General features: G+C 44.2%; 2 protein-coding genes across 6 annotated transcripts; one reads left to right on the top strand and one right to left on the bottom strand.

Annotated features, from left to right (window-relative positions):
• Nucleotides 1–477: 477 nt before the first annotated feature.
• On the bottom strand, nucleotides 478–14,218 carry fbxo8 (F-box protein 8). The gene is made up of 8 exons (XM_086210462.1): nucleotides 13,982–14,218; nucleotides 12,471–12,594; nucleotides 11,553–11,636; nucleotides 8,589–8,733; nucleotides 8,325–8,451; nucleotides 7,909–8,027; nucleotides 6,468–6,664; nucleotides 478–2,907 (listed from the first exon to the last, which is right to left on the bottom strand). Exons 2-8 carry the CDS (start codon nucleotides 12,592–12,594, stop codon nucleotides 2,720–2,722), a joined length of 984 nt encoding a protein of 327 aa, XP_086066588.1. The 5' UTR covers nucleotides 13,982–14,218; the 3' UTR covers nucleotides 478–2,719.
• A 62-nt stretch (nucleotides 14,219–14,280) lies between these two features.
• On the top strand, nucleotides 14,281–24,726 carry cep44 (centrosomal protein 44). 5 transcript variants are annotated; one of them, XR_015117515.1, is made up of 11 exons: nucleotides 14,281–14,556; nucleotides 16,048–16,145; nucleotides 16,389–16,536; nucleotides 16,821–16,958; nucleotides 18,725–18,799; nucleotides 19,955–20,146; nucleotides 20,440–20,556; nucleotides 21,972–22,073; nucleotides 22,400–22,500; nucleotides 22,590–22,733; nucleotides 22,838–23,062. XR_015117515.1 is itself a non-coding variant. In XM_086210460.1 (11 exons), the coding sequence occupies exons 2-10, from the start codon at nucleotides 16,054–16,056 to the stop codon at nucleotides 24,065–24,067; spliced, it is 942 nt and encodes a 313-aa protein (XP_086066586.1). In that variant the 5' UTR covers nucleotides 14,283–14,556; nucleotides 16,048–16,053; the 3' UTR covers nucleotides 24,068–24,095; nucleotides 24,176–24,726. The 5 variants fall into 5 exon arrangements, 4 of the variants coding, with proteins under 4 accessions (XP_086066587.1, XP_086066586.1, XP_086066584.1 ...); XM_086210460.1 differs by lacking the exons at nucleotides 22,400–22,500; nucleotides 22,590–22,733; nucleotides 22,838–23,062 and adding exons at nucleotides 23,079–23,146; nucleotides 24,058–24,095; nucleotides 24,176–24,726 and having other exon boundaries at nucleotides 14,283–14,556; XM_086210458.1 differs by lacking the exons at nucleotides 22,400–22,500; nucleotides 22,590–22,733; nucleotides 22,838–23,062 and adding exons at nucleotides 23,075–23,146; nucleotides 24,058–24,095; nucleotides 24,176–24,708 and having other exon boundaries at nucleotides 14,393–14,556.
• Nucleotides 24,727–27,601: the final 2,875 nt, after the last annotated feature.

Below are 27,601 nucleotides of genomic sequence, written 5' to 3'. Positions count from 1 at the left end.
ACAAGTTTTTGATTTTTTATTTATTTATGTCACTTCTAGAAGTAAAAGCAGCTGAGACACGGTTCCTTACCTCTGTGGCCTCTTTTAATTATTTTATCTTGTGTCTCTGTCTGGAAATGACGTTCAAAAATGCTGCTCTCACTTACACAAACTGACTCCAACACTTCCAGTTCTGCGCTGTTTTTTTTCAGCCGTATCAAAAAGTAGATGCCGATTCTATGGGATGATGACGTTGTGAGTTTGCAAACCAACTTTCCTTGACAGTTTCTCTGTCGTTTGTCGGTGACGGGTAATGGGGCGCCTTTAGCTTCAGGCTGAAGCGCCGTAGCTGGCTCTTTCTGACGTTTCCTGAAGTTACAAGGAAGTAATGCAGGAGGGACACACACCTGAGTCAGCTTAACACACCTAAAATATTTGTTGAGAGGAAAATACACTTTTTGAAGTATCACTTTAAGACTGGTTGGAAGTGGAAGTACAGACAGTGGAAACATGTCAGTAAGCCCAGATTTAATGAGTCAAATATTTGCAACAAAGTCTCAATACATTTTGTCAGTCACAACATTTTCTAGTAAACACAAAGGGCAAAAACACTACATGGGTTTCCTTCATGATTTAAATTAAACAATGTCATAGTTCTAAATCAGCGTGATCAATTAGCAACAATGGATCTTCAACGAAACAAACCGCAGCCATGTTCTGATTTACAATCTACCCCAGGAAACTGTCTTAATAGAAACACCTCGGATAGAAAATATCATTTAAAAATAAATAAATGATGGATATATCAACAACAACTATCTGGCTAACTGGTTTATCATACAAAAGGCTAAAATACAAAACTGCTTCTCAGTGGCATCCTCTCTGTTGCTATGGTAACATTCAGTGATCAATGTGATACGTCATTGTTAGCCACGGCTACATGCTAGCTGCTGGGATTCAAAAGAAGCTAGTAGCACAGAGCGACTGTCACACTTCATTCGGATTAAAGTGCTTTTCAAAAAGCAATATAAGTGTATGTCAAAGTTTTGGGGTGACATCAGTTTCTCCTGATCGGCGTCCTCACACTTGTGTCAGAGTCATGTGATACCAGGGTGTCATCAGCAAAACCAGGAATACTTCAGCTTCACTTTTCAACTGTTTCTTCCATCCATGCAAAACAGCTCAGACGTAAACTCCAGCAATGACGAGCACGATCCCTCCGTAACACGCACACTCACCAAACACTCGCTGTCACTTTGCACCGTTAGCTTGCCTAAATGGTGATCAGACTAAGCGTAACTTGCGGTAGGGTTTAGTAGAATTTCGTCAACATTTCATGGCAAAACGGAACGACGCTCCGAGCGCACTCCTGCTACAATGGTTGTACGTAGCAATTGTTTTCTTTCTGTTTTTGAAAAAACAACACGAGAGATGTCGCGCTACGATGTTGCGACGGCAACAGTGATGTCACTGGGCTGTTAGCTTTTAAGGGAATTCGAGGAATCAAGCACACCTGCAGAACTGATTGAGCCAGATGCGTTTTATGGCAACAGGTGGGAAAAAAAAAAATCAATGTCTGTTTGGGATGCAGGATAATATCAGCAGGTCGCGAACCAACATCTGCATCAACCCTGTTTTGGGCTTTTCCAGATGTTTGGAAATAAAGAACAACTTGACTGTTGTTATTTTTCAGGGTGTAGAAAATGTAAATACATAAACTTGCATTTATACCATCAACATAAGTAAATATCGGTGGAGTCCGCTGAGAAATATTAGCCAAAATCCATTCTCGTGCATCCCTCATGCCTGTATTACTTTAAGTACCACAGACCTTCATGATCAGCAAATTCTGTGCTTTCAACAATAAACTTAAAATAATTTAATTTCCAGGACCTTTCAAATCCCATCTGACTTGACGAACATCTTCCACGTTTCCACGTTCTCTCCTCACACTTGCTCGAAGCGGCAGAGCCACACCCTACTTCCTCTGTACCCTTCTCCTTCCAGAGCCTTCCACCATTACCCAAACAGTCCGGTAATATCGGCCCACTCGGTTCCTGCAGCACCACGTGTTGGGTTTCACTCTGCTTTTATCTGGTCAGTTGTTACATTTATTTCATAACCAATGTCTGAACATAGTTTTAGGTTTTTGCCGTATTATTTGATTTTGTGGAACTGGAGACACACGGCTGTCTTGTTCATCTTACTCCTAACACATGACTGGGAAAATCGAGCCGTATGCACCGCAGCAATGGGAGAAACTTCAAAATCCACGTGCCATGGACTGGTTTATCGATGTCCTGCTAGTGATGTTAGTGAGTTATCCTCAGCGCTAACGTCCTATTGGTGATTGTGAAGCAGCTAGTAGGGAACGGGAATGACCGTCCGGGCAACTTGGACAGTCTGAGGGCGGTTCTGGTCCCTCCACCAGTCAGTAGTCCTGATCCATCAGTGCAGTATCAGAGTGCCTTCATGGTTCCACTTGAAACCTCCGTCCTTGCAGTGGCTTTAAAGACATCTCGTCTTGGTTTGAAACCTTTGAGGCATTCTTTTATTGGCTGGCACAGTCTCTCTCACAGTGCATCGGTCACTTTAAGTTGTTTTCGATCTCTCTGGGATGGTTTGTTGTTTTACTCTAATTTCCACCGCATTCCATATTTCCCAGAGGTGTACAGGAACCCAGTCACCCATAGCTATTCTTCAGTATGAGGGGTTTACACTGGACAGCAGGTGGGTGGAGCTACGCAGCAACGTGACCAATCAGGTATATGTTGTCGTAGAGATGGCCTACAAAGTCATCCGAGACATTATGGGCGGCTCTGCGAGTGTTCCTGATAAACTCCCTCTTGGACATTTTGTTTTTAACGTGAGGGCTGGTGAGGTCGATGGACAGCAGGATCAGACTGTAGCACAGCACGTACACCGCGTCTGTGGAGAGACCAGACACTCATCACACACTCAGTCATGGAGATCAAACCGATTCAGCTTCAGCCACTCCTGCTTCCCTCACTGAAACACACCAACACCACCGTGTCCTGGCCCCGCCTGGAAGTGTGTCCAGTGCTACTCATTACGTCTGCACCGTTGCATGCAATTTTAAAATTGCAGAGGGGAAAATGTTTTTAAAAGTGAGAGACAAAACACCATGGTTTCAGTGGGACGGAGCAGGTCAACGCGGTTGTCAGATATTAATTTGTTCACTAAAACAGTTTTGGGGATCAGAGATCTGATATTTAATCGTCCACACCTAATTTTCATATTCTTTTGAAAAATTCGGTGGTTATGTTAATTTTGATTAGGTTTTTCTGAATGGCTCCTCTTCTAACTGGAGTGAATAAACTGTCGTGGTCGGGGGACAGACAGTCTCTATGTATCTCTATGCCCCCTAGTGGACGCGCTGGGAAGCCTATAAGACTGCAGCTCTGCCTCCTGGTCTGAACTCTGGGTTGTCATGGTTTTGGTTCTACAAAAACTGGGCCATATGAGATGAGAGCAGCTCCGCCCAACGTGGGATGGATGCCGACAAAACACCAAAACATGCATGTGTGTAGGTTATTTAAACATCAATAAAACGGCTAAAATGGGGACTGACTGTGTCTTTTTATTCACGTTAGTGCTCAAAACCTGCTGCGCTCACTTACGGTTCCAACTGCAGGAACGACACACGCTCAGCATAGGCCAACAACCCTCCTTCTATCAGTGCCCGCAAAGACAGACGGCAAAAAAAACCAAACAAAACAAAAAACATGTTTGCAAAAAAATGACATGTTCCTTTAAGGCTTGTATGATGATGCAATAACACGAGTGTAACTGCACCTTCATGATGAAAACAGTGCCGTCATTCGGCATTCTTGGTCACGCCTGGTCTCACAGACGCTCTCACGCCAGAGACTTTGCTTGTGGAAACCGAGCCACTAATTACCTGTGACTCTGAAATGATCTGAACTACTGATAAAAGTAGAAGGACAGCTTTGAAAGTCCACATTCCATTTGTGGCAGCTTTGGCTGCATTTTAGGATGGTTCAGAGAGGATGCTGAAAAATTGAGTCCCACCCACTGCTGAGGCCAGAGGCGTCCAGGGGAACCGGGAGAGGAAGACTCGCATGAAACTGAGAGAGGCAGCCATGCATCACCCGCCCCTCCATCCCGGGGCTAGAGACCATTACACTAATCCCACTAATCACACGGGAGGTAACAGTTCCAGAGTCGGGGACTGGCTTCACTATGGTCCGCTGACGATAACAAAGCAGTGAGTTGGTAAATGCGCGGCCCACTGACTCTACTGAAGCCAGGGATTTGTTCAGAAAAATAGGCTTGAAAAAAAGGGTGACGTTTGTGTGTGTGTGTGTGTGTGTGTGTGTGTATGTGTGTGTGTTTGTTCAACAATCAATCCAAAAAGGATAATCAGCTCAATCTTTCCTCATATCCAACATAAATTTTCAAATCTAGCCTGGCTGCTGTGTATAAATACTGCAAATTCTCCAGATGAAAAAAAACTCCTCCTCTCAGGAAAACCCAGGAACGCTCCTCTAGCACCACCCACGGGCCACCCGCTCAGCCCTCTACACGCCATGAGGTGCCTGACCGAGCACGGCACAACTTCGGTTTGGGACAACAAATTTAAATATAAATTATATTTAATCCTTTTTAAGACCTTTTCCAAAACTCAAAGCATTTTTTGGGGGATGAATCATCTTTTGATCATTCAACACTGCAGGTTATTGTAAAGTCAAGGACTTGATGTGTTGGTTTTATTCACAAATGAACAGAAATGCTCACCTTGATTTTGTTTTACAACCGAACGTGCAGAGGGAAAAAGACAGTTTCCCATACTGACAAACAATAAATAAAAAAGAAGCAATTTCATTAGATCACATTTGATACCTCACCACTTTCAAATTTGAGATTATATCATTATTTTTCAGAGCTAAAATGAACAATATTGAATTGTTAGGCTTTTTATGCACCTACAGACTCCCTGTAACTGACCGCGCGTCACTGGTGCTCGATCAAACCTTCCCTCACCTCCTCTCTGGGACCAGTTTTCATTTCATAAAATGAAATGAGGACGTAAATGAATTCACGGCATCGCAGACTGAGGTCCTTGTTTTTGCCGTCGCTCGGTCTCCTCTTTAACTCATGTGGATGCGTGACGACGGAGCCTCGCAGTGAGCGGCTCTCCAGTTTTACCGCTTTGTTAAACCAAGGCAGCGCTGCTTTTCATTCTACATGTGAAGAGCCAGGTGTTCAGATGTGTGCCGTGAGGGTCACAAATGTGGGGCACTTACGCAGTAACGTTACTGTCAGGGAGCAAATGCTGCGACGGCTCTTTAAAACAGGTCGTCTCCCATGAAGTTTGACTGTGGCGACTGTGAAGATTTTACACAGCACATTTTCTTTTTAAACGCAGCCCTTATTTCACTTGAAGTGCATCAAGAGCAATTATTTCCTCGTACTCATCCTGTTATTTCCTTACATCATTTGGGCCTTTCAGAATGCTGGTTCCTGCAACGCTTTCCTTTAGCGGGTGCACTCGTTTACACCTCCTACGAATGGAATGTCTGCTGGTAGGTGGAGTGCTTTGATGGATACAGCTGTAATCAGCGTACTCGTGGTTTGGAGTCAATCAGTGCACCCAAATTTCAATAATATGAAGGTTAAAACAGCCCAAAGCCGACATGCACCATTTTTACAACAATAACCATAATCATCATCATCATCATCATCATCATCAAAAGCTGCTTATTATGAGGTGAGGGTTTGGAATTTGACACGTCCTGATACATTTAAGCTCGCAGGAATTCCAAAATGCAAAATAATTCAACCTCTTCGGACTGTAAATTCAGAAAAAATGTGGCCGGGGTCGTGCTGATACTCTGCCAAGGATAAATAAAAGAGGCCAGATGACAAAGTCAGAGGTTACCATCGCTCATCCGTCTCCAACTGTCATGGCAGCCTCCAACCCCCCGTGTGTGAGTGTGTGTGTGACGGAGGAAGCGCTGTGATGCTGAGGTGGATATGCGCCCCACACACACACACACACACACACACACACACACACACACACACACACACACACACAGTCATCACGAACATTTCCATGAACCCCTCATGTGTTGGTTTAAGGCTTGCTGATTAGTCATCAGGTCCCGTTGCCACGCACGCAGAGACACTGATCATTAAAGTACAATAAAACATTTTTCCTGCAAAAATATTTTATGACTGAGTTCCCTCAATTTAAACATTAAATATTACAGTTCAATTGACATCAAATGACACAAATCAGTATCAGGCAAAGAATTTCTCTGCTAATATGCAGGTTGTCATAAACGCACAAAAAACCACAACTATCACATGGGAAAGATCTCCTTACTGCCAATAAGTCTTTAACTACCACAACCACAAACGAAGCCAATTTAATATTTTACCACTTAAGATACAGTAAACATTCCCTCTGTGTGTGTGTGTGTGTGTGTGTGTGTACTAACCAGGACTGAGGCCCAGCTCCCGGACCAGACCAGGATTGCAGGTACAAAACCTGTGGCTGAATTTGGTGATGAGTGTTTCCAGATACTCTCCCCTCTCCTCTGGCGCGTGAATGTGTCGGAAGAAGTCTCGCAGCGCGTTGGGGAGGAACTGGTTACTGAAGTTATGGAGGGTCACCAGCTCATCCAGAACGTCCCGCCTGCACACACAATACATGCTCAACGTCTTTGGTTTATTTGTACACGTCCTGAAGGTTTCCAAATACGGCCTTCTGATGTGAAACAGTGGTGAATAAAAATCCATCATATTAAAGTGTTATATAATGATATTTAATCTCAGTAAATACATTAAATAAAAAAAACCCACTCAGGTAGACCTCTCTGGGGTAGGGTTAGACCTCTCTGGGGTAGGGTTAGACCTCTCTGGGGTAGGGTTAGACCTCTCTGGGGTAGGGTTAGACCTCTCTGGGGTAGGGTTAGACCTCTTCCAGCTGGATTTCTATTATTTAAAGATCATGGTTTTAGTCTTTGTTTTATGCTGCCTTCCATGTTTGTTTTTTTCTTAATCTAACATTCAACTTTTCAGTTTTACAAACTGTGCACCATAGTTAGAAACTCAATATGCGTTGATTTGCTCTTGTTCTCCTCCACATGTATTTATAGGTGCAGATCTAGTTTATTTCCTACAGCAGACTGACACTAACGTGGCTGAAATTCCCTCACCCCGGCGCACCTCCACATTCGTCCACCCTCACACACTCAGGTCAGATGGCCACACTGTGGAGCCCTGCTTCAGCTTCACCCCGGGACGAGGCCAAATCCAGCCGCAACCGAATTTTGACAGATGTTTTTTTAAAAAAGGGGGTGAGGTTCACAATGAACTGCATCTAAATGTGACAACTGTGCTTCAACCAGTAGAGGGCAGGCATGAGGACACTACTTCTGCATTTCTACATTTATTATTTAAGTGTTTATGTATTTATTAATTTATATGTGAATTTTTACAAGATTTTATTTATGTTTGTATTGCTAGGTTTATGTATTTATTCATGTAGTGCTACATTTATCTAAGAACAGATTCATTTTTATTTCTGTATTTCTATGTGTGGTTGAGGCAGGACTGGTTGGTGGAGGTTCACCTGACTGGGAAATCTCACTTTACTGATGTCAGGACTGTCCACCTTATGTACCGACAGACACAGATATACAGAAATAAATGCATTTGGAAAAAAAAAATCTATAAGTCAGAAAATACAGAAATAAAATAAACAAATGGCTCAATCTAAAATATAGAAATGGCCTGTTTTGTGTTGTGTTACATATTTATTACATAGACAATGCACAAATCTGTTACAGCACACATGGTTTCAGGGTTTAGTGACACTTGGCTTCTACACTGTTGTGGAGGATGGTGTGTGTGTGTGTGTGTGTGTGTGTGTGTAACCTCTCATCCAGGTAAATCCTCAACATCTTCCAATTGAGCCGTCTGGTATAGAAGATGAACTTTGCCAGCTCTGTGGGATGATCCACTAGTATGCCTTTAGACATGAAATAACTGATGCCCTGTGTGTGTGTGTGTGGGGGGGGGGGGGTGAGAGAGCGAGAGAGAGAGAGAGAGAGAGAGAGAGAGAGAGAGAGAGATCATATATCTTCTGAGCTGAGCTCTAAAAGGGCCTTCACCCATCTGAAGATCCAGACACACTAACACACACTTTGATGTTGAAGTGAAGGATCGCTGAAACGGCAGACCCTCCAAATGATGACATCATCAAGCACATTATTTGGTGGTGACCTCATTCACAAATACCAGAGGCTGGGGATGTATAAGAGTGGAGATCTTTGATGTGCAGCATGTGTTACCTCCTGTGGATTTGCATTGAACGTCAGGCTGCCTTCATCTAGTTGGAGATACAATCGTCTATATGAGAAACCAGCAGGCAGTCTTCTGTTGTAGATCGAGCAGTGACCCCATGTGGACTTACAAAGTCTGGTGGATCCACACCGGGAAAAAAGAACAGAATAGAATTTTACTGCAAACATGTGACAAAAAAAGAAAAGAAAAAAAAAAGAAAAGCTTTTCTGAAAAGTTCTCTGACTTCCACAAAAAGGGGACCGGGAACCTACCCCTGCCACAGATACTCGTCGTTCCCCAGGTCCTGCCACACACAGCCGGCCAGACACAGGTCAGTAGCATTCAGGTAGGACAGTATGGTGATGCCCAACTCTGGCGGCAACATCTCCAAATCTATAAACCCATGTTGTTCTTTACCTACAACCACAAAGGACACCAGGGAGTGAGACGGTGGCATTGGTAGCAGAGCTGCAGCATGAGGAGGCACGTGACCAGACACGAACTCCCGTCACTTTTCCATGAAGATGAGGAATATTTTTAGAACCGTCCATTCTCTGAAACATAAGTTTACACACGATCAAACAAATAAAGAAATTTGTTAGGACTATTTTTATGCATTAAAAAAAAAAAGACAGTAATCATGTTTGAAACCTTTTAAAGCTTGGGTTTTTCCAAAAAAGGCATGTTTTGTTTTGCTTTGCGTTTTCTTTTTAACGTAAAAAACGGCCGTGTGAACCCTGCATGTTTGTGTGTGTCAGGCCTGAATAACAGCATCAACCCTTTGAGAGCTTTGTGCTGAACCAAGTAACAGCGGCTGGTTTCCACCTCCAGCAGCCACAAGCAGCAGCAGCATTCACCTGGGGCCTGAATTCAGAATTCTCCTAACTTTACATTTCCAGCAAGGACTTCAGGAGTGAGGGAAGGTCATTCACAGAAGTGACACCCTCACTTATTTTAGTGAGGGGCGCGGTTCACCTTGTTGCTGGGTATAGATGACACTCTGTGACTGATGTGTATTCCTGTCTGCCTCTTTCTGCTCTGCCAAAGAAACTCAAACCCCTTGAAGGTTCTCTCCCCTTTGGAGCCTTTATCTCGAGGAGCAACTCTGGTCCTGGGGAAAGTCACTATAAATCTGAGAACAGGGGGCAGCTGCAGAGTCGCTGACACGCCAGGCTCACCTCAAACATTGGAGGTTAAAAGAGACAGACCTCCACACTGCTTCACTGCACAGACGACAGCTGGCTTGCTAGCTGGATGCTATGTACCCTGCAGCTGTGAGAGGAGATAACCGACCAATAGTGACCTCTAATTAGAACCCTGCAGAGTGACAAGCTGTTGTAATTAATTTACTCTTTCTTCTAAACAGGCTAGTTTTCGTTGATGTACCTTGACAGTTTTGACGACTGCTTCTGCCATCTTCATCAGAAGAATCGCCAGGTGTTGGTTGGTGACGTCATCTGTCAGGTGATTTATAGGTGTGGAAGAGCTGGTATGCCCCTTTGTCCTGGTTTACAGTCTTTGGGCCGCGCTTCCGGAAGGGGCACACCAGCCCTCCCACAACAAAAGCCCCCCCCCCCGGTGGACCACCGAGTGGTAAGGGGCGTCCACCCCCTCCCCCGAGAGTAACTCGGGGGAACTCGTCGTCCCAGTAATGGGATGACACCTATAAATCACCTGACAGGTGATGTCGCCAACCAACACCTGGCGGTCTTCCGATGAAGATGGCAGAAGCAGTCATCAAAACCATCGAGATACATCAACGAAAACCAGCCTGTTTAGAAGAAATAGTAAATTAATGATATATCGTAAGGCTAAATGAACCTGTTTACGTGCGATGCTGTTGAAATGTTCCTGTGAATTTCAAACCTTCCGAAAATCCCAAATTATTTGGCTTCATCTAATCTGATCTAATCTAATCTGATCTAATCCAAACCTCTTCTTGTTGTACAAGAAGGAGCTCTGGAGTTCAACAAGTACACTGAGAAGACCAAGGCTCTTTAAAGTTTTATGGGTGTGCACTTCTACTTTTTCATTATTTAACACAGCAGTCTAACGTCAGCGTTAGCGTGTCTAGCTGAGCATCTCAAATTCAGGTTTGGTGATGGATTTATTAGAACACATAATCAATTGTCTTAGTATCGATAAAAAGTTGATATGGTTTGAACATATATATTTCCATCATATTTTTATATTAATACTCTACTTTTGAAAAAAAAAAATCGTTGAAAAACGTGAACTTCAACTAATCTTCACGGCCCACTCACGGGCTGTGGCTGCTCCGGCCACTGGTGGGGACGTTACCAGTATTTGGTGTTTCGCTCATGAAAGAAGAAAACTGGTGAAGCCAAGTGGACTTCATAGGTTGTATGACAGAGACTGAGAGCCGAACAACCAGTCAGACAACCGTCTTCAATTAACTGTCTACTCAGATGAGAGAGGTGACGCATACGAAGCAAGCCTAACGAGAAATGCACTCAGAGAGGAGCCAAGAGCAGCAGCCCAGGCCTGTGTGAAATGCATGTTTGCAACTGAAAAGATGACACACGTCTGGAAGTATTTCCATCAGTGCCAGAAATAAAGAATATCCCTTGTGGAGAGTCCAGAGGATTTGTGTCTCTGACCTTGAGAAACTGGCTGAGGCGGCTCAGGGAAAGGTCCCGTAAGCCACATGTGACTCCACCTGCTCTGGAGTTTGTCATGTGAACTGCAGCTATTTATCAAAGAAGTCACTTCAGACAAGAGAGCAGCAGTTCCAGTTCATCTTTTAGAGCACACAATGGCACCAAATCTCCAAAAGTAAAAGTACCATTGATTCTGACTGAGCCATATGAAAGAATGAGCCTACGTCAGCACCGTTGTTCCACCGCTGTCTTGTTTAGAGCTGATAAAGGAGCCCTCACTGAGACACTTTGGTACACAGCCGCCTTCCAGCACATTAAACAATCAATAAATAAATTATTAAACTGGCAAAGGGGCATAAAGTGGACAACTAAATGGCGAGACGCAGCGCTTTAACACTACGGGTTAACTGGTGCTCACTTTCAAGCTGCTGCTCTGCTCTGCTTAACTTCTCATTTCATGAGCTTGACGACGTCTCAGAAAGTCCTGCTGCTAACAGTCCCTGTAAGCACACACCACGCGTGACGTAGCAAATCACAGAAGCAACCACAGGAAACTCCACCAACCATAAAATACACTAAGAAGTCACAAAGTAGAGCTCCGTGGGCTTGTCGTACCTCCCCTGCGTGTTCTCAGCAGGTGGTAGATGTCGGGGCCATAGCAGTGCTGTGGAGCTCTTCTCTGTGGGCCTCCATCCCTCCCTGGGAAGACACAACAGTCATTCTACTCAGTCTTTGTTTTGCATTCTGACAGAATACAATCATTTCTGCCCACTTCATTGTAGCCAGAACAAGACACAGCACCTCTGCCTTTATTGGACTAATTTTGGTCTTGAAATGGTCTTGTATGACAATGATCATTTTTTTTAATAAAGTAAGTTATTTGTCTGAGAAATCAGGTTTCTTCAGTACAATATTGGTGCACACTGAACTTAGAAGGGGTTTATTTACAGTCCAGCGCATAAATATCAGTTGCACTTCTCCGTGATTTTCTTCTGCTCTAAAATCGGTAGCAGCCTCTCAAAAGCTCTCAGATCAACAAACCCAAATCTTGGCAACGAGAACAGCAACTGCTGCTATGAATCATGGCTGATTTTGTTGGTTAGGATGAGCTGGTTTGCTTCTGAACCAGCCAAGACCCTGATCCTGACCCTGATCCTGATTTGAACCAGTGGAGTTCCATAACACACTCAGAGAGGAAAGAAGAGATCGAGCTGCTTGTGACTAAAAATAATGGAGAACAGGCTCATTTCCCAAAAAGTTGGCGTGTTCCTTTAAGTCCATTTAAACATTTGTACCATATTTGGAGAAATTCCCTCAAGGTGTTCCTGAGATATCACCTCCATATGAGGAGACAGTGACCTTGACCACAAAAATCAAATCAAACTCCATTCACGCATGACTGGGATCTCATGTTCTCAGGGCCGTAAAACACGTTTTCTGAGGTCCTGCGTCCAAGGATCCTGGTCATGACCTCGACGTTTGGACAACATCACGGCACGGAGGCCTGAAAAGTGATGTTCATTTCAGGGTTACCTTGCTCTAGTCTTCCTCCTCCTCCTCCTCCTCCTCCTCCTCCTCGGTCGGCCAGTCGGTCGGCTAGCTCTTCCTGAAGCTGCTGCTGTTGTCTGGGAGGCAGCCTCCACAGTGCCTGACCCATCTACGAGGCAGCACAGGTCACAGAACAAGCAACATGTGAGACAACTGAAAAAGGACCACATGCTTACGCTCTGGTATATCCCATCAGCCAATACTTGGCCTGTAGCTGATATTTGCCGATGCTAATGTTATCTGTACAATATGATAAATGATAATGACATTTTGTTCGAACTGAAAAACCCACATAATCAAGGGGAATTTGAAAATGTAAGGTTTTTCTTTATTTCAAAAATATTTGAAAAAGCTCATTGCTCATTGTAGCTTCATCATAAACATCAACAATAAGGAGATACAAAATCTTGTTTGACTGACTGACTTCTTCAATTCTGGTCAGATCCATTTTTCAGTTCCGATCTGCTCTCAAAACACATGTACCAGAAACCATCGATTCTGATGCCAGAGGCAATTTGTTTGAAAATGATCAGTATTACTGTTGTTAACGTTGTTAGTTTTATGCTGTCGTAAACCACACAGCATCTTGAATTCCAACATCAAAACAATGTACACATTTTAAATTTAAACTTTTTCCAAAACAATTTAATTGAATTGTATATGGACCAGTTCATGGACCTTACTTTCCAGCAAGTTCATGATCCAGTGCAAGTTCTGCAACGGAATCTGGGTCAGTAAGTAGTTCAGCACCATTAATCTAATCTGACAATGTACTGGATCCCAGAATATTGTGATTTTGGGGATCTGAATTCCCTTTCTGTTGAAAACCACAAGTCCTTGTCTTTAATGGCCTTATGAATCCTGTTATTGGCAAAAGAGTGACGCACTTGCAAACAAGGGACCTGCAGCTGTCACATAAACTATGACGATAATGGGAGCCTCTGTTCCTGTATGACACGAGATTACACGCAGCTCTCGAAATCCAGTCGTAGACAACAGAGAAATACAGCAGAAAATGAAATGTTAGTCACAGTGCACTCAACTCTGAGCTCAAACTCTGTGTGTGAGAGCGTGTGTGTGAGTGTGTGTGTGTATAAACAAAGCAGTCATGGACTACCCAGTTGTCCTTCCACTCTTAGCCTAGCTAACGTCAGCTGTGTTGCATAAACAAATCCATCACACTGTTGTAAACATCAACGTTGGAAGTTCTAGCAAGCTAGCTAGACCGGTAGTCCCGCCCACCGACCAATCCCAGCAGCCACTTAGAGATCAAGCGCCCTCCCGTGGAACGCCATTGGTTAGACCGACCGTCACTCACACCGCACTGAGTTGGCTGACATAGCTTAGCCAGCTAGTTTCATGTTGACGAAGACAGTGTTAGCCTCACCAAAGTGGCTTATTTGTTGAACAACAGAAGGTCGTCTAACTTGTCTATATTAAAAGTACACTGCCGTGCCTCGGAAGAGCGACGAAGCTCCGTAACCCGCCATACTTACCTGAGTTTAAAGATTCCTCTGACGAGCCGATCAGCGCACACAAGGACAGCTGGAAATACAGTTCCCCTGCTCTCAGACGCGTTCACTTGTCACTTCATTTAGTCAACTACAAATAAAAGCTCCCATACAGGCGATAAAAGCAGTTCCTGTGGTGGCCGAGGGTTCACCTTTCATAACGATGTTAACACTATTATCATGTTTACCCTCCTCCGCCTCCTCCTCCCGTCACCGCTGCCGCCCCTCCCCTTCCACGGACTCTCGGCCAGCACTCAGGCGAGGATTTCACTTTTACACATTGCGTCACAAAGACATTTTTCTTAATAACTTAACGCGGTGTATGACAAACGCGTAAACATAGCGAACATAAAAAATAAAAAATCGGAAAAGCATATATCTTCGAGGATACGTCACTGACGTTAACGTGCTACGTTACGTAAAAGAACGTGAGTCCAACAGCCAATCCCGCTCCGTTCTGCAGTTGACCCGGCAGACACAAAACAACTCAGGAACCGTTGTGGGCCGCTCAGGGGACCAGCGCGTTGTCGGTTTGGACTCGTTAAACTGTTTTAATAAAGGTAAGACACACTGAAATCGTCCTCAAAAAGTTGTCGAGCGGAGAAGCAGCGGTGACGCCGCCGTGTGCCGGTAGTAGCGGCGAATCCGGCTCGTTTTTTCAGGAAGCATCTTGTTAGCTAATTAGCTCTAATTTAGGGGGACCAAACGTCTTGGTTCCACGTCCTGTCCTGTTTTGTTTTTTCCTGTTTTATTTTTTTATAGAAGGTAATGAAAGTGTCCATGTTTCATTGTTTTTCAATGGGCCATTAAATTGACCTGCATTAAGGCACTCTGCTGCAAGATATAGATATTTTTTGTTCGTTGAAGTAAGACCTTTTATTTTTTTTTTACTTCATAACATTGAAAGCTTTAAGCTTTTTTTTGTTAAAGCTGGATTTGCTAATATAGCTGATATTATTTCATTTTTTTATTTGTCCATTAAGACTTTAAAAGAGAGCCATTATTTTATTACAGGTCGATATTTCTAACACAGAAGACACGTTATTTCGACCATTTTTGCATTTTAATTTCAATTTGGTTTTAAAGTTATTTCTGCCCCATTGAAATTTCCCAAAGAGGTATTATTTTAGGCATAATAAACACATCTGAGAAGCCTATCTGAATTTGTGTCTTTAGTTATAGATAGTATTTGTAATTGTAACAATTCAGAGGAGGCATACTTTAAATGTACTGAAATTAAAACTTTGAGTATCTTATTGCCAGGCTGAGTGTCCTGGTTTTTCGGTATTCAAAATATGGTCACCCCACTGTAACTGTCAGTCAGAGATGAGCTTTTATATATGTCTGCTTGTTCCACCACGTTGCATATGCTGGATACTGTCTACCACGGTGCTTTAAGATTCATTACTGGCTGTAGAGCATTATTCCATCACTGCATTCTGAACACAAAGGTAAGGTGGACTTCTCTCTCTGCCCGTAGACTGCATCATTGGTCCACCTTCATTTACAAAGCCATCACTGGTAACCTTCCGTTCTACCTGTCCTCATACATCACATTCACACCAAACATGTCTTCCAGCTTACGTTCACAGGATCATTTACATGCCTCAGCACCCAGAACTCACACTGAGTTTGGGAAAAGGGATTTTTCTTTCTCTGCTCTGGTTGCCTGGAATGGACTCCAAAGAATTCTCAAACTGCAGGCTCTCACCACCATATCTGATTTTAAAACACAGACTTTGGACATTTTAAAGACTGAAAAGGGACAATGTAATTGTTTTGCTGGATAATGTGTCACATTCCCATTAACCTGACCTCTCCTCAGTGACCCTTTGTAAAGCCCCGCCTCCCCCTGCCTTCTTGCTTCGACTTTTATCTACTTCGCTTAGTTTGTTCTTGTCTGATTTTGTGTTATATTGTTTGTTTTAGATGTTGCCGTTTTGGCCAGGTCTCGCTCGAAAAAGAGATCACCTGATCTCAAGTGACTACCTGTTAAATAAATAAAACACAGAGCGAGTGAATTGGGTTTGTTCTTCCCTCCTCTGGAACAGTGGGAGATGCTGTCTACTGGAGATGTGCAAGGCTGTCTTCGCAAACTGGAAACTCTCCTTCGGGTAATAAGGTACCCGGGACATGTCGACTACAGCAGGTACGACATTTGTGAACGGGGGGCAGAGCAGCTAGATTTCCTCTATGTTATTATTTTGTTTTATTTTATCTATCTATCTATTTTTTGTGTCTAGTATAAGCAATGATAATGTAACTATTTGTTTTTTATAACTTTCAGTGCCTACAAATTAGGTATGAATGCTGCTCAATATGGTGAAAAGTAAACTGAGCTGCGAAACTTGGTGAACTCAGCAATGACCTTCTTCTTTTCTCTCCCAATCAGCCTTTCCAAAGGAGATCCTTCAGCTTTTCTCCCTGTGTTGAGCTTCACCCTCACTTCCTTCTCTCCACCTTTCGCTGAACAACTAGTGGCAGCTGGACTGGAGCTGACAGGCAAAACAGACCTGAGATTCACTGACACGCTTTATAAGGTAACTCTTTCTCTGTCTCTCTCTCTGTCTCTCTCTCTGTCTGTCTGTCTGTCTCTCTCTCTCTGTCTCTCACATGCACACATACTCCGTATATTTTGTTCTCAGGGGTGCACAAAGGTGGTTGCATGCAGCATTAAAACATGCTTTTTTTTCCCCTAATTTCCTAGTCACTTTTATCTCCTTAGTCCTACACAGCTCAGTGACTGTCTAACTTTACATTACCTTACGTCCACCATGATCCTGCTACCACAAGAGTCTTTTTGTGTGTGTTTGTGTGTGTGAAGGTTCTACGAGACATCTTCCACTATAAACCCGTCGTCTCCAAGCAACAGTTCCTCCAGTGGGGCTTCTCTCAAAGGAAAATTTCCACCACCTGTGATATCATTAGCTTGGTCTTGCAGAGACACAACCAACTAAAGAAGGTACAGTTTCTTTGAATGGGTTCTTTTATCGTAAATACCAATACCACTGGTCAGCATATTAATGGTTGAAATCAGGAACCATCAAGCAGTAAGGCATTCAGCCTTTGAATTAAAGGCCAATGTCAATATCCGGCCGCTGTCGTGGTCTGAGATCCATCCATCCATTTTCTTCTGCTTATCCTGTAAAGGGTCGCGGGGGGTGGAGCCTGTCCCGAGCAGCTTTCAGCCAAGAGGCGGGGTTCACCCTGGACGGGTCACCAGTCCATCAACACATAGAGACAGACAACCATTGGCTCTCCCAGTCACACCTACGGTCAATTTAGAGTCTGGATTAACCTGGTCCCCTCTTGATGTCTTTGGACTGTGGGAGGAAGCTGGAGTACCAGAGAGAACCCACGCAGGCACACAGAAAGATCCCGTGCTCGAGCCGGGACTCAAACCCAGAACCTTCTTGCTGGGGGGGCCACAGTTCTGACCATTGCACCACGTGCTGTCCTTGTCGTCTGAGATATTAAGGACATTTTTCAGATGTGCTCCAGAATTTGAAAGGCTTTCGCTTAGCCTCCCTGAGTTTCAGGAAAATCAGTCAGGTAGTTTTTGTATTAGGTTGCTGACAGACACACAAACATGCAGGTGGAAACATCAGCAATGTAGTGGAGGTGTCTGTGGCCCTGAGAGCACAATGCTCCCTGGCTCAAGAAATCACACTCATAGATGTTTGACCTCTTCAGTAAACTGACCCTGCCCCTTTCATTGTTGCTGTTGTGGTGATTGTTAGAATGTTTGTCTGTTCCTCTCTTGGCGGTATAAATAAGTTCTATAAGCGCACAGAGTGCGTTTGATAGGGTGGCAGAACTCACTTGATCATCTCATCTTTTTGAGAGCTATGAGCTCTCCGAGTGCCCCCTGGCTTTATTGTTAATCATTCTGATTGTAACTGATAGGTGACGATGTTTCAAGACCTTCCTGTCATACTTGTGCAACCTAGCATCTGTCACGCTGATATAACGAGGGACAGCGGTAGAGGGAAAGTACTTTTACTCCAGTGCTGTGCTGAATTACAATCTTGAGGTAGCTGTACTTTAATATAAAAGTACAGAGAAAATACTGCAATTGAAATTTTGTGCTTTTGAATCCACTGCACTTACCTGAGCTCATCAGTTGCTACGTACTTTGAAGAAAGTGTGTGTGTATACAAAAACAACTAGAACACACCACTGAAGCACTGTACTGTAACCTCATCAAAGGTTCAAGCTGAAGCACTGCATTGTGAGCTTTTACTTTCGTTCTAAAAATAATCAGGGGCTTGGAGGTAGAGTGGAAGGGTCGCTGGTTCAATCCCCACTTCCCCCGGTGACCATGTCCAAGTGTCCTTGAGCAAGATACTGAACCCCTAATTGCTCCTGATGGCCCTGCAATGGACTGGTGACCCGTCTGGGGTGAACCCTGCCTTTCACCCAATGTCAGCTGGAATAGGCCCCAGCCACCCCCCCCCCCCCCCCCCACATGGCCCTTAATGGATAAGCAGTATAGAAAATGGATGGATGGATGGATGGACTTAAAAATCAGCATCAAGTACTGCTTTGCTTTGAATAGACTTCTACCACAGGACTACTCGCTGTTTTCTCTGGCCGTTTCTGACTTTACTCAAGTCAAAGCTGTAGCTGGTGGTAAAAATGTTACTGTATGCCAAAAATTATTTTTCCTTTTAGCAATGAAGTTGTGAGAAGACCCGACAGCTGTGTAATCGTGTGTTTGCTCCCTAGCCCAGAGTCAGACACCCTGCCTCACACCGGCATGGCAGAGGAGACGCCCCTCCACCCCTGACCAGTCCAGAGCCTGTAAGTAGTGGAGGTCACTGCTCAGCATCCAGTCTCCTACCTAAGGAACCAGGCAGGCCCTGACTGTGGGCAGCATCAGAGAAATGATGAAAATAATGATGGTGGTCATGGTTGTAGTTCCAACCATGGACTGCTGTTGTAATAGCCAATAATATGATAATTAATTTGATCGTAAACCTCGGTTGAAAAGCGGGGAGTTTTCAGCACAGAACAGTTGCATGGTGTTTGTGCACACCTGCTGAAGGAGAATGAGAGGAAGAGCATCACAACGCAGGATTGAACCTGATGTTCTTGAAAAGTAGATTGGCTGTTTTCTTCCCATTCAACCTACAGTGTGTGGAGGTTAAAGGTCTCACTGGTTGGAGTTCAACTGATTTTTTTATTTTATTTTTTTCCACTGCCTGTCCACAGGATTTATGTGGTCGTGAGTGTGACGGTTATGTGTATCGTGGAGAAAATGTATCCTTCAGGTGGCTGGGTTATTCACACATGCAGATTTGGCTGACGCCAGAGCGGATTCACACATCACTTTTGTCACTCCGTGGTCCCAAAGAACCTAGATGCAATTTTTTACACATCATTTGTTTCCATTTAGTTCTGATTAGCCGGTCAATAGCAATCAGTTGTTCACTCAGTATTCGTGGCATCAAGATTTTGTTGCTCTGTCAAAAATCTTTTTTGACCATCAAAACCAGAAGCAGGATTGCAGTTCTTCTCGTAGTTTTTTTTCCTCCTCACCTTCGACCCCTCGTGTGCATCATGGGGGAAGAATTTGAAAGATTCTGAGCATCTCTCCTGTGGGCTCTGACAAAATCGCAGGCTGTTGAAATGTAGCTTTGGATTGTACTCAGAGCTGTGCAGCAGGTGGTGGTCAGAGAGGATTGTAAACAGTGAAGTCTGAACAGGCTCTGCTGGATAAAGGAATGACAAAATGTCTGCTTTATAATCTTTAAAGTGATGTTTTCATTTTGGCCCACACACCCACCAGCTTAGATGCATACATCTGATTCTATACACTGGCTAATGAATCGTTGTAGTTAATTGGGTGGAAATAGTCAGAAAGGTGTTATCAGTCAGGTGGGAGTTTGTGAATGGAACGAAATGTAAATTGGTAGAATTTCTCTTGGGGTGTATGACAGTTTGTCGTCGTTTCAGGTGTTTGTCAGGCCACTTGTCGTGAATCATTCACAAGATCCTTCCAGTTCCTCAGAAAAGCCCGGTCAAGAGGAGGAAATCTGCTGGCGTTATGTCAGCTACCCCTCTCCTGATGACCACTCCTCCTGTGCTTCTGAGAATGAGACGACACAGCCGGCAGGAGGGGAGGACGACCAGGAGGATGTCCTACGTGTAAGCATTTCCTAAAACAATATACTGCATATACCATGTGAGTGTGTTTTATTCATCATGGCAAATGTTTAGGCTAGTTTGCTTCAGTAAAAGCTACAGCTTATGTAATAGATAAGATAGATTTCCGTCACTTAGGAGTACACAGAGTCTCAGCGGCTACTTGCGCCCTCTTGTTGGTTTCAGTACGTTAAGGTTGAACTTGTGTCCTCTACTTGTGGCTCACTGGATCCTCATCCAAATCAAGATGCATGCCATTTTAAACTCTCAGTACCCAATTGTTTTCTGTCTTTCAGACGTCAGAGGTAGAGGGACGGCTCTCCGCACTGGAAGCAAGAATTGAGAGACTTCTTCATGGGCTGGACAGTCTGAGTATCCTGGAGAAACAGCTGGAAAAGCTTGAGAGACACGAGGTAGACAGGACAACTCTTGCTCTTATCTCATGTATTTGTGGGCGATGAGTGGTAGTGAGGCAGTTTTGGGTCAACTAGAACAGGGGTTTTAAAAGTCTGAGGTGGTGGGTCTCCCTTTAGTCGGAGCTTAGAATTCTGACCCTTCCTAACGTTACTCCTCGTTTTGTTTCTGACGCCTGCGTAGAATCATTATTGTAGTAGTGCTTTATGGCTTGGTGATAGGCCGAGGTCATATTATGTGTAATATCACACTTTGTGATTGCGATATGATATACAAACAGCATCAGATCTACTATCTTGGTTATTAAGAAAATTGCATTCCTTACTGATTATGTTGTAATGTGCATCTCTCAGTTCAAACATCCAAACTTAAACGAGCATGAACCCTACAGAAAAAAAACATTTGTGAAAAGGCCATAACACAAAATATCTGGAAAGCCTGTTTTGTTTTTTGGAACAGTAGATTGTAGGGTGGAGAATTTATTGATAATGTGATCATCCCCCCCCCCCCCCCCCCCCCCAAAATAGTTTATCTGAATAAGACAGATTGTAAATGCAGGACCACTTCTGCTTCCCTGTTCCATGGCTGAGCACATTTTTTTTGCAGTTGCATTATTGTAAGGGCTGACATCGCCATTTGATGGATTGTGTGACACCCAGTGGTTTTACATGAGATCTGATCTAGACTAATGTTGCTGTTACTCTTAACTTCTGATACGTCAAGTACATAAGAACACTCTTGTCGTTTGTCACCTATCATTGGCAGAGTCTTGGAAAGTAGGGAAAACTGTCAAATTCTCCAGGTTATTGTGGCTCCTAAATGTGTCTTTAATCAAACCACACACATTTAAGCTCTTCTCCATGATGTGGTTTTGATATCTGATGATTTTTTTTTTTTAATCACCATTCACTGAGCCTCCCCCTGAAACTGTGCTATGAGATGGTGATGGTACATCGAGCCTGAATGAGGACTTTCTGGTTTCACCTCATTAGAATAGAATGCAATAGAATAAGGGGTGTGTTTATCTCACCTCCTCTCACAGCTGTAGGCAGGAGCAGCAGCAGTGTCCGCACCACGGAGTGCATGGTTGATTTGTGGGTTGGAGTTTTAGTTTGGGCGGCTGGTTTTGCTGGTTGATGGAGTGGATTGGCTCTTGAAATGGGCGGAGTGAGTGCAGGTCTTAAAAACCTGAGCCCCCACATCACTACTAGACAGACAATAGTCGTACATAGGGGCTGTGGTCAGAGATCCCCCAAAATCTTACGACGTATGCAGTGAGGTCAACGTCTGGCTGAAAGACTCTGGAAAGAAATATAATAAAATATATTCGTGCTGTCGACTTGTTTTCTGTGAGATGCACTTTTTACATGTGAGAACGGATTCTGTTTTATTCTTTTCTTTTCTGCTCCATAAGGAAGAAGAGGTCATCACAATATCCAGAGAGAGCTGGGAAAACCTGACGAGCCGAGTCCTGTTATTGGAAACCAAACTAGAACTGAGCTGTAGCTGTACACAGGTAGGACACAGCACACGTGCACGCACACACACACACTCACACACTCACACAGTGAAACTTGCTACGATTTGCAATGTAGACAAAATTGTTCCAAACTGCTAAGTCTGTCTTTTTTAAGACCAGTCCACCAAACTCAAGCCTAGGCTTATTCTTAGATCACACTCGGGCTTAGACACGTGCATTCATGTGAATGTCCACATGACCGTGGTGATTGTAGTTCATGCTGCTAGGCTACTCTGCAAACAGGCTCTGCTGTCTTGCTGATCATTTACACAGACATGAAAAGACATTAAATTGAATGAATAGAGCTGTACATTCATCTCAAGAAGCGACTGTCCGTCAAGCACGACAAGCAACGAGGCCTGCGAGCAGGTGTGAGTGGAGTCTAAACCCCTGTGCAAGTCCAGCCCAGCGCCCAGCTGGACCTGTAAGCTCAAAGGTGCACATACTTGTTAAGTATTTGGACCATCACAGTTCTTACAATAACTTCTCATCGTGCGGGTGTGTGGGTTCTAGGTCTGTACAGCCTCTACCGTTCAGGCTGCAGTTGCACTTTTACCAAGAGGAATCCGGGTAAGAAGCAGCAGGCCACTTGAAGAGGAACATGTGGAACGTCACAATACAGACCCGCCCTGATGGATGTGGTTCTCATTAACAACGGTGATTAGAGGAATATGACCTCAGGATTTATGCCGTTCCGGGCTAGGTATAATGTGGCTATTAGAGTAGACCTGCATCACCACCTGACAACTTGAACCCTGTAGGTTCAGCAGGCCTTGTCACAGCAAAGTCAAGAATGCTGCTAGACGCCCCTCCCTGGATGACTAACAACTGACAGCCTGTGCAGCCAAGTTAAGATCCTCTGAGTGGTTAACGTCAGGATCATGGGTACCTCCCACAAGAACAGGAAGATCTTCAAAGGATGGCTCTGTTCTCACTGGACTATCCAAAATATCATGAACTACTGCTGTGACATGAGTCATCTCACCTCTTTGTCCTAGTCAGGCGTCCCTCCACGGTGCCAGGCATCTGCCACGTCCAGTCCTTCCAGCTCCATGTCAGATGCATCGAAGGTGAGATCCTTCTCTCTGAATGCACTCACTTCTCCTGTGATTGGGATCATTATTGTTTTAAATGTTCATTGAAAAAAGAAAAACAAGAGACTGTTAAACATCCATCAATCCATCCATTTTCTACCTCTTATCCTGTTAAGGGTCGTGGGTGGGGTGGGGGGTGGAGCCTATCCCAGCAGCCTTCAGGTGAGAGGCGGGGTTCACCCTGGACGGGTCACCAGTCCATGGCAGGGCCAACACATAGAGACAGACAACCATTGGCTCTCCCAGCCACGCCTACGGTCAATTTAGAGTCTGGATTAACCTGGTCCCCTCTTGATGTCTTTGGACTGTGGAGGAAGCTGGAGTACCAGAGAGAACCCAGCAGGAACAGGGAGAACATGGAGACTCACCCAGAAAGACCCCGTGCTCCAGCCGGGGCTCCACCCACGACCTTCTTGCTGGGGGGCCACAGTGAGGACCACTGCTCCACGGTGCCGCCCTCAGCTAAACATATTATACGGAACTATTTAGACAGGTTTTTCAGGTTGTTGATGGTTCTTTTGTCCACTGTTTTGTAGGTAGACAGTAAAGTTAACAGAACAAGTCAGCATAAGCCGTGAATTAACAGCGGGGGAAGGTATTATGGCAAATATTTATTAGTTTTAGGTACCTGTTTGGAAGACTTTGTACATTTCTTGATCTTCAATGATAAAAAAAAGAAACCTCTTGAACTTTTGACATTTTTTACTATCTCGTGAGTGTATTGATCATAAAAATACTCATTTTATGGAGGATCATTTGACTTAAAAAAAAAAAAAATCCAAACCACGTATAAGAAGAAGCCTGTCCGGTTGGCTGTGTTCTGTGTTGACGCCAGATGATTGGCTGGGAGCTCATGACTCACTGCTGCTTACTGTGTCTTTGTCCAGGAGGATCTGAGTGGCAGACTGGAGAGGATCACCAACATGTAAGCTATGAGTTGACTATAACACATTATAATCAGCATTTGTCATTGTTACAGTCTTACTGGTGTGTTTGTGTTTGCAGGCTGACGAGGAGCACTGAATCCTCCACAACAGCCCACTGAGGGCAGGAGTGAGCACACATTTACATCTCTGCTTAGACTTTCTACTCCACTGGTCCCCTGTTCTTGCTCCTGCCTCTTTAATGCCCACTTTCCTCTAATTGGACAACCCCTGGCAACCTGCTGGGGGGGCAGCACCCCTGGGGCGCTGCATGATGTAGAAATATACTGGAGACAATCTTCAGGGCTCTCTCAAGTTTGATGACTTATGAATGCATCATTGAAGCACCTCACATTGTACCATTAAAAACTATTGTATGTGACCTCAGATAAGCAGAAGTAGAACTCGGTCTTCTTCAATGTAATATCAGCTGGGCTGTTTGCTTGTTTTTCTGTCTTAATTATTACATTTATCAACCTATAAATTTGTTTTTCTTTTTTTTTATTTGCTACATTTATACTAACCAATACTCCCACTGGTCTTTTTACATGGTCTCAAAATAAAATATGTGAAAGTTACTGCGAGAGAATAGTCAATAAATAATTCCCACTTTGTTTGCCATCCACCAACAAAGGTTTGCTTTTAAAATGTGGGGATGCTTCTCTCTTCACAAGCCAGTTACTTTTCCTCTTTTAGCCTGTAGTTGGAACCATTCAGCACTTTGAAGACAGCAAAATGCAGCGAGCTTCATCAACTGAAGACGTGCATCGATCAGTCCTGCATAAGAACGGTAATAACAGATCGTTCAGGTTAGCGTCAGGTGCTGTTCAGACGGGCTCACTGAGCAGCTTCTCCCTGACTCGCTTTTCTGTTCTCTTTGCACCCCAAGATTGTCTTGTGCTGAGTCAACATTGTCAGCTGTAAATCAGTAGGGAAGATGGAAGAATATTAAAAGGCAGCCTGCGTCTAGAAAACAGACGTGTGCTGAGATAAACGATGAAATGATCTCTGGTTTACCGTTTCAACCCCGTCGGCTCCAGCGAGGCTGCTGTCACGCAACTCGCAGATGAAAACACAAATGAAAATGAGTCATGAGACATTTCATATATTCGCTCTGGCGTGTTTAAAAATGTCACATTTCCACAGCAGCAAATCCTGCCCAGTTACTTGGCTCCTCCATGATTACACATTTTGACTTGTGCAGAAAGGTGGTGCAGTGGTCAGCACTGTGGCCCCCCAGAAGGTTCCAGGTTCGAGCCCCAGCTGCAGCACGGGGTCTTTCTGTGTGAGTCTCCATGTTCTCCCTGTTCCTGCTGGGTTCTCTCTGGTACTCCAGCTTCCTCCACAGTCCAAAGACATCAAGAGGGACCAGGTTAATCCAGACTCTAAATTGACCGTAGGCTGGGAGAGCCAATGGTTGTCTGTCTCTATGTGTTGGCCCTGCCATGGACTGGTGACCTGTCCAGGGGGAAGGCTGCTGGGATAGGCTCCACCCCCACCACCCTCAACAGGAGGAGAGGGAGAAGATGGAGGGATGGATGGACTTGTGCAGAAAGTATCAAGTACCTTCATCACACAGCCGCTGTGTTGTTTTACAGCCTAGAAGCTTGAAGTACCTAAACTCTGTGTCTAATAATGAAAATCAGTAAAGACTTAATTCACATGCATTTGTCACATTTTTTATATCATTTCTAGCTCCTCTCATACACCTCTTACACTCTTATTTGTATCTAAGTATCATATTTACTCAGTGTGACAAACTGCTCCTATCAACTTTTATTGAATGTGTATTGTATCAGATGTCATCTTTTACTATTTTTACAGGGTTTTATTGAGTCTTAATGCCAGGTAGTTAATATTTAGGCCTCAGATGTCACCATACAGGAGCGAGTAGCGGAGGAAAGTTAGTGGAGGAAGCCCGTTGCAGGTGTGCAGAGGAGGCAAGCCGGCAAACACCGACCGCCATCTGCTGCTGGAGAACAGCTGCGTGTCTTGAACTAGCCTGCCGTGTGTTTGCGCGGTCCGTCTGGCCCGTTCTCGTTCAAGTCACATCTCAGAAAGGTCAAGGGGTCAATTTCTTCAAATTTGTCAACGTGTACTCTGGGACTTGAGGACGGAATGGAAACATTTGGGTGGGCTTAGGTCGCTATGATAGCAGGCCTCCTAAAAAATACACTTCTACAGAGACATTCTAGAGTCGAGCCTCTGAGCAAAAATGAACCTGGCTGCCTGAGAGCTCCAGGTCAACGACAGTAATAACGAAAGTAATAATGATACTAAAACTAGTGAATAAGCTGTCGTCAGCAATATCCAGGCCATGGAAGAATGAGAACCCCTCCGAAAGTTATATTTGCCAACAATTCATCTTACAAATGATATGATGTTTTTTGTCCCTCAGTTTCTGAATCTTTACCCTCCCTCCTCTAAGACAGCCTTGTCCTGGGCCGGCCTCACGAGTCTCTTTTTAGCCAAAGTAATTGTATAGAATTTTGCCGACAGGCTTTTGTCCAAGACTTGAACCTGCAGTGACGTCTCATGCTGTAATTCTGGAGCCAAACTGAAGAAATAGATGGAGGGAAAAGTTGGATACATGTTTACATACAGTATATAATCCATCCATCCATTGTCTTCCGCTTATTCCTACATGAAGGGCCGCGGGGGGTGGAGCCTATCCCAGCGTCAACGGCGAGAGGCGGGGTTCACCCTGGACAGGTCACCAGTCCATCACAGGGCCAACATAGAGAGACAAACAACCATTCACACTCACAGTCACACCTACGGTCAATTTAGAGAATCAATCAGCCTCGTCCCCTCTTGATGTCTTTGGACTGTGGAGGAAGCCGCAGTACCAGAGAGAACCAAGCAGGAACAGGGAAAACATGGAGACTCACCCAGAAAGATCCCGTGCTCCAGCCGGGCCTCGAAGCCGGAACCTTCTTGCTGGGGGGCCACAGTGCTGACCACTGCACCACCGTGCAGCCACGGTATATAATAATGTTTTTATCCAATGACTGACCCACCCATTAGGCTCCTTAATCTACTGATTACATGAAAATAACAACCAATTATGTATTTATTCGACTGCATTTTATTGTCATACTAGAGATATTATTAATTTATGCGTACATACTTCGTTACTCTTTAACTCTATGCAATTCATGCAGATGTTATCAGTTTTTATTCAGTGGGATCTATGAAAGGATTAAGACCAATGTTCCTGTTTTATTTTTTGAAGACCGCTTCGAGCTGTGAAAGGTGTGTGTTTTCTGTAAAGGTGAAACCACGTGAACTCCCTTTGTCTCTCGCCACGGTACGCAGGGGAGACGAAGCACGTTCAGATGGCAGAACCCCCGCGATGCCTGCTTCATACTGAAATCAGTTTGGGTTCCTAATTGAAAGACTTCAGTAATGTTCATTGTAGATAGCACATGTAACATTATTATCATATATCAATATAGGACTGCATGCTCCTCTGTAGTATAGTGTAGTATTTTATATCATGTATTCA

The sequence above is a fragment of the Aulostomus chinensis genome, chromosome 8 (genome assembly GCF_037954235.1).
Source record: "Aulostomus chinensis isolate RoL2024-O1b breed Wild chromosome 8, RoL_Achi_v1.0, whole genome shotgun sequence".
Classification (NCBI taxonomy): Eukaryota; Metazoa; Chordata; class Actinopteri; order Syngnathiformes; family Aulostomidae; genus Aulostomus; species Aulostomus chinensis.
This window is presented reverse-complemented; position numbering and strand designations above follow the sequence as displayed.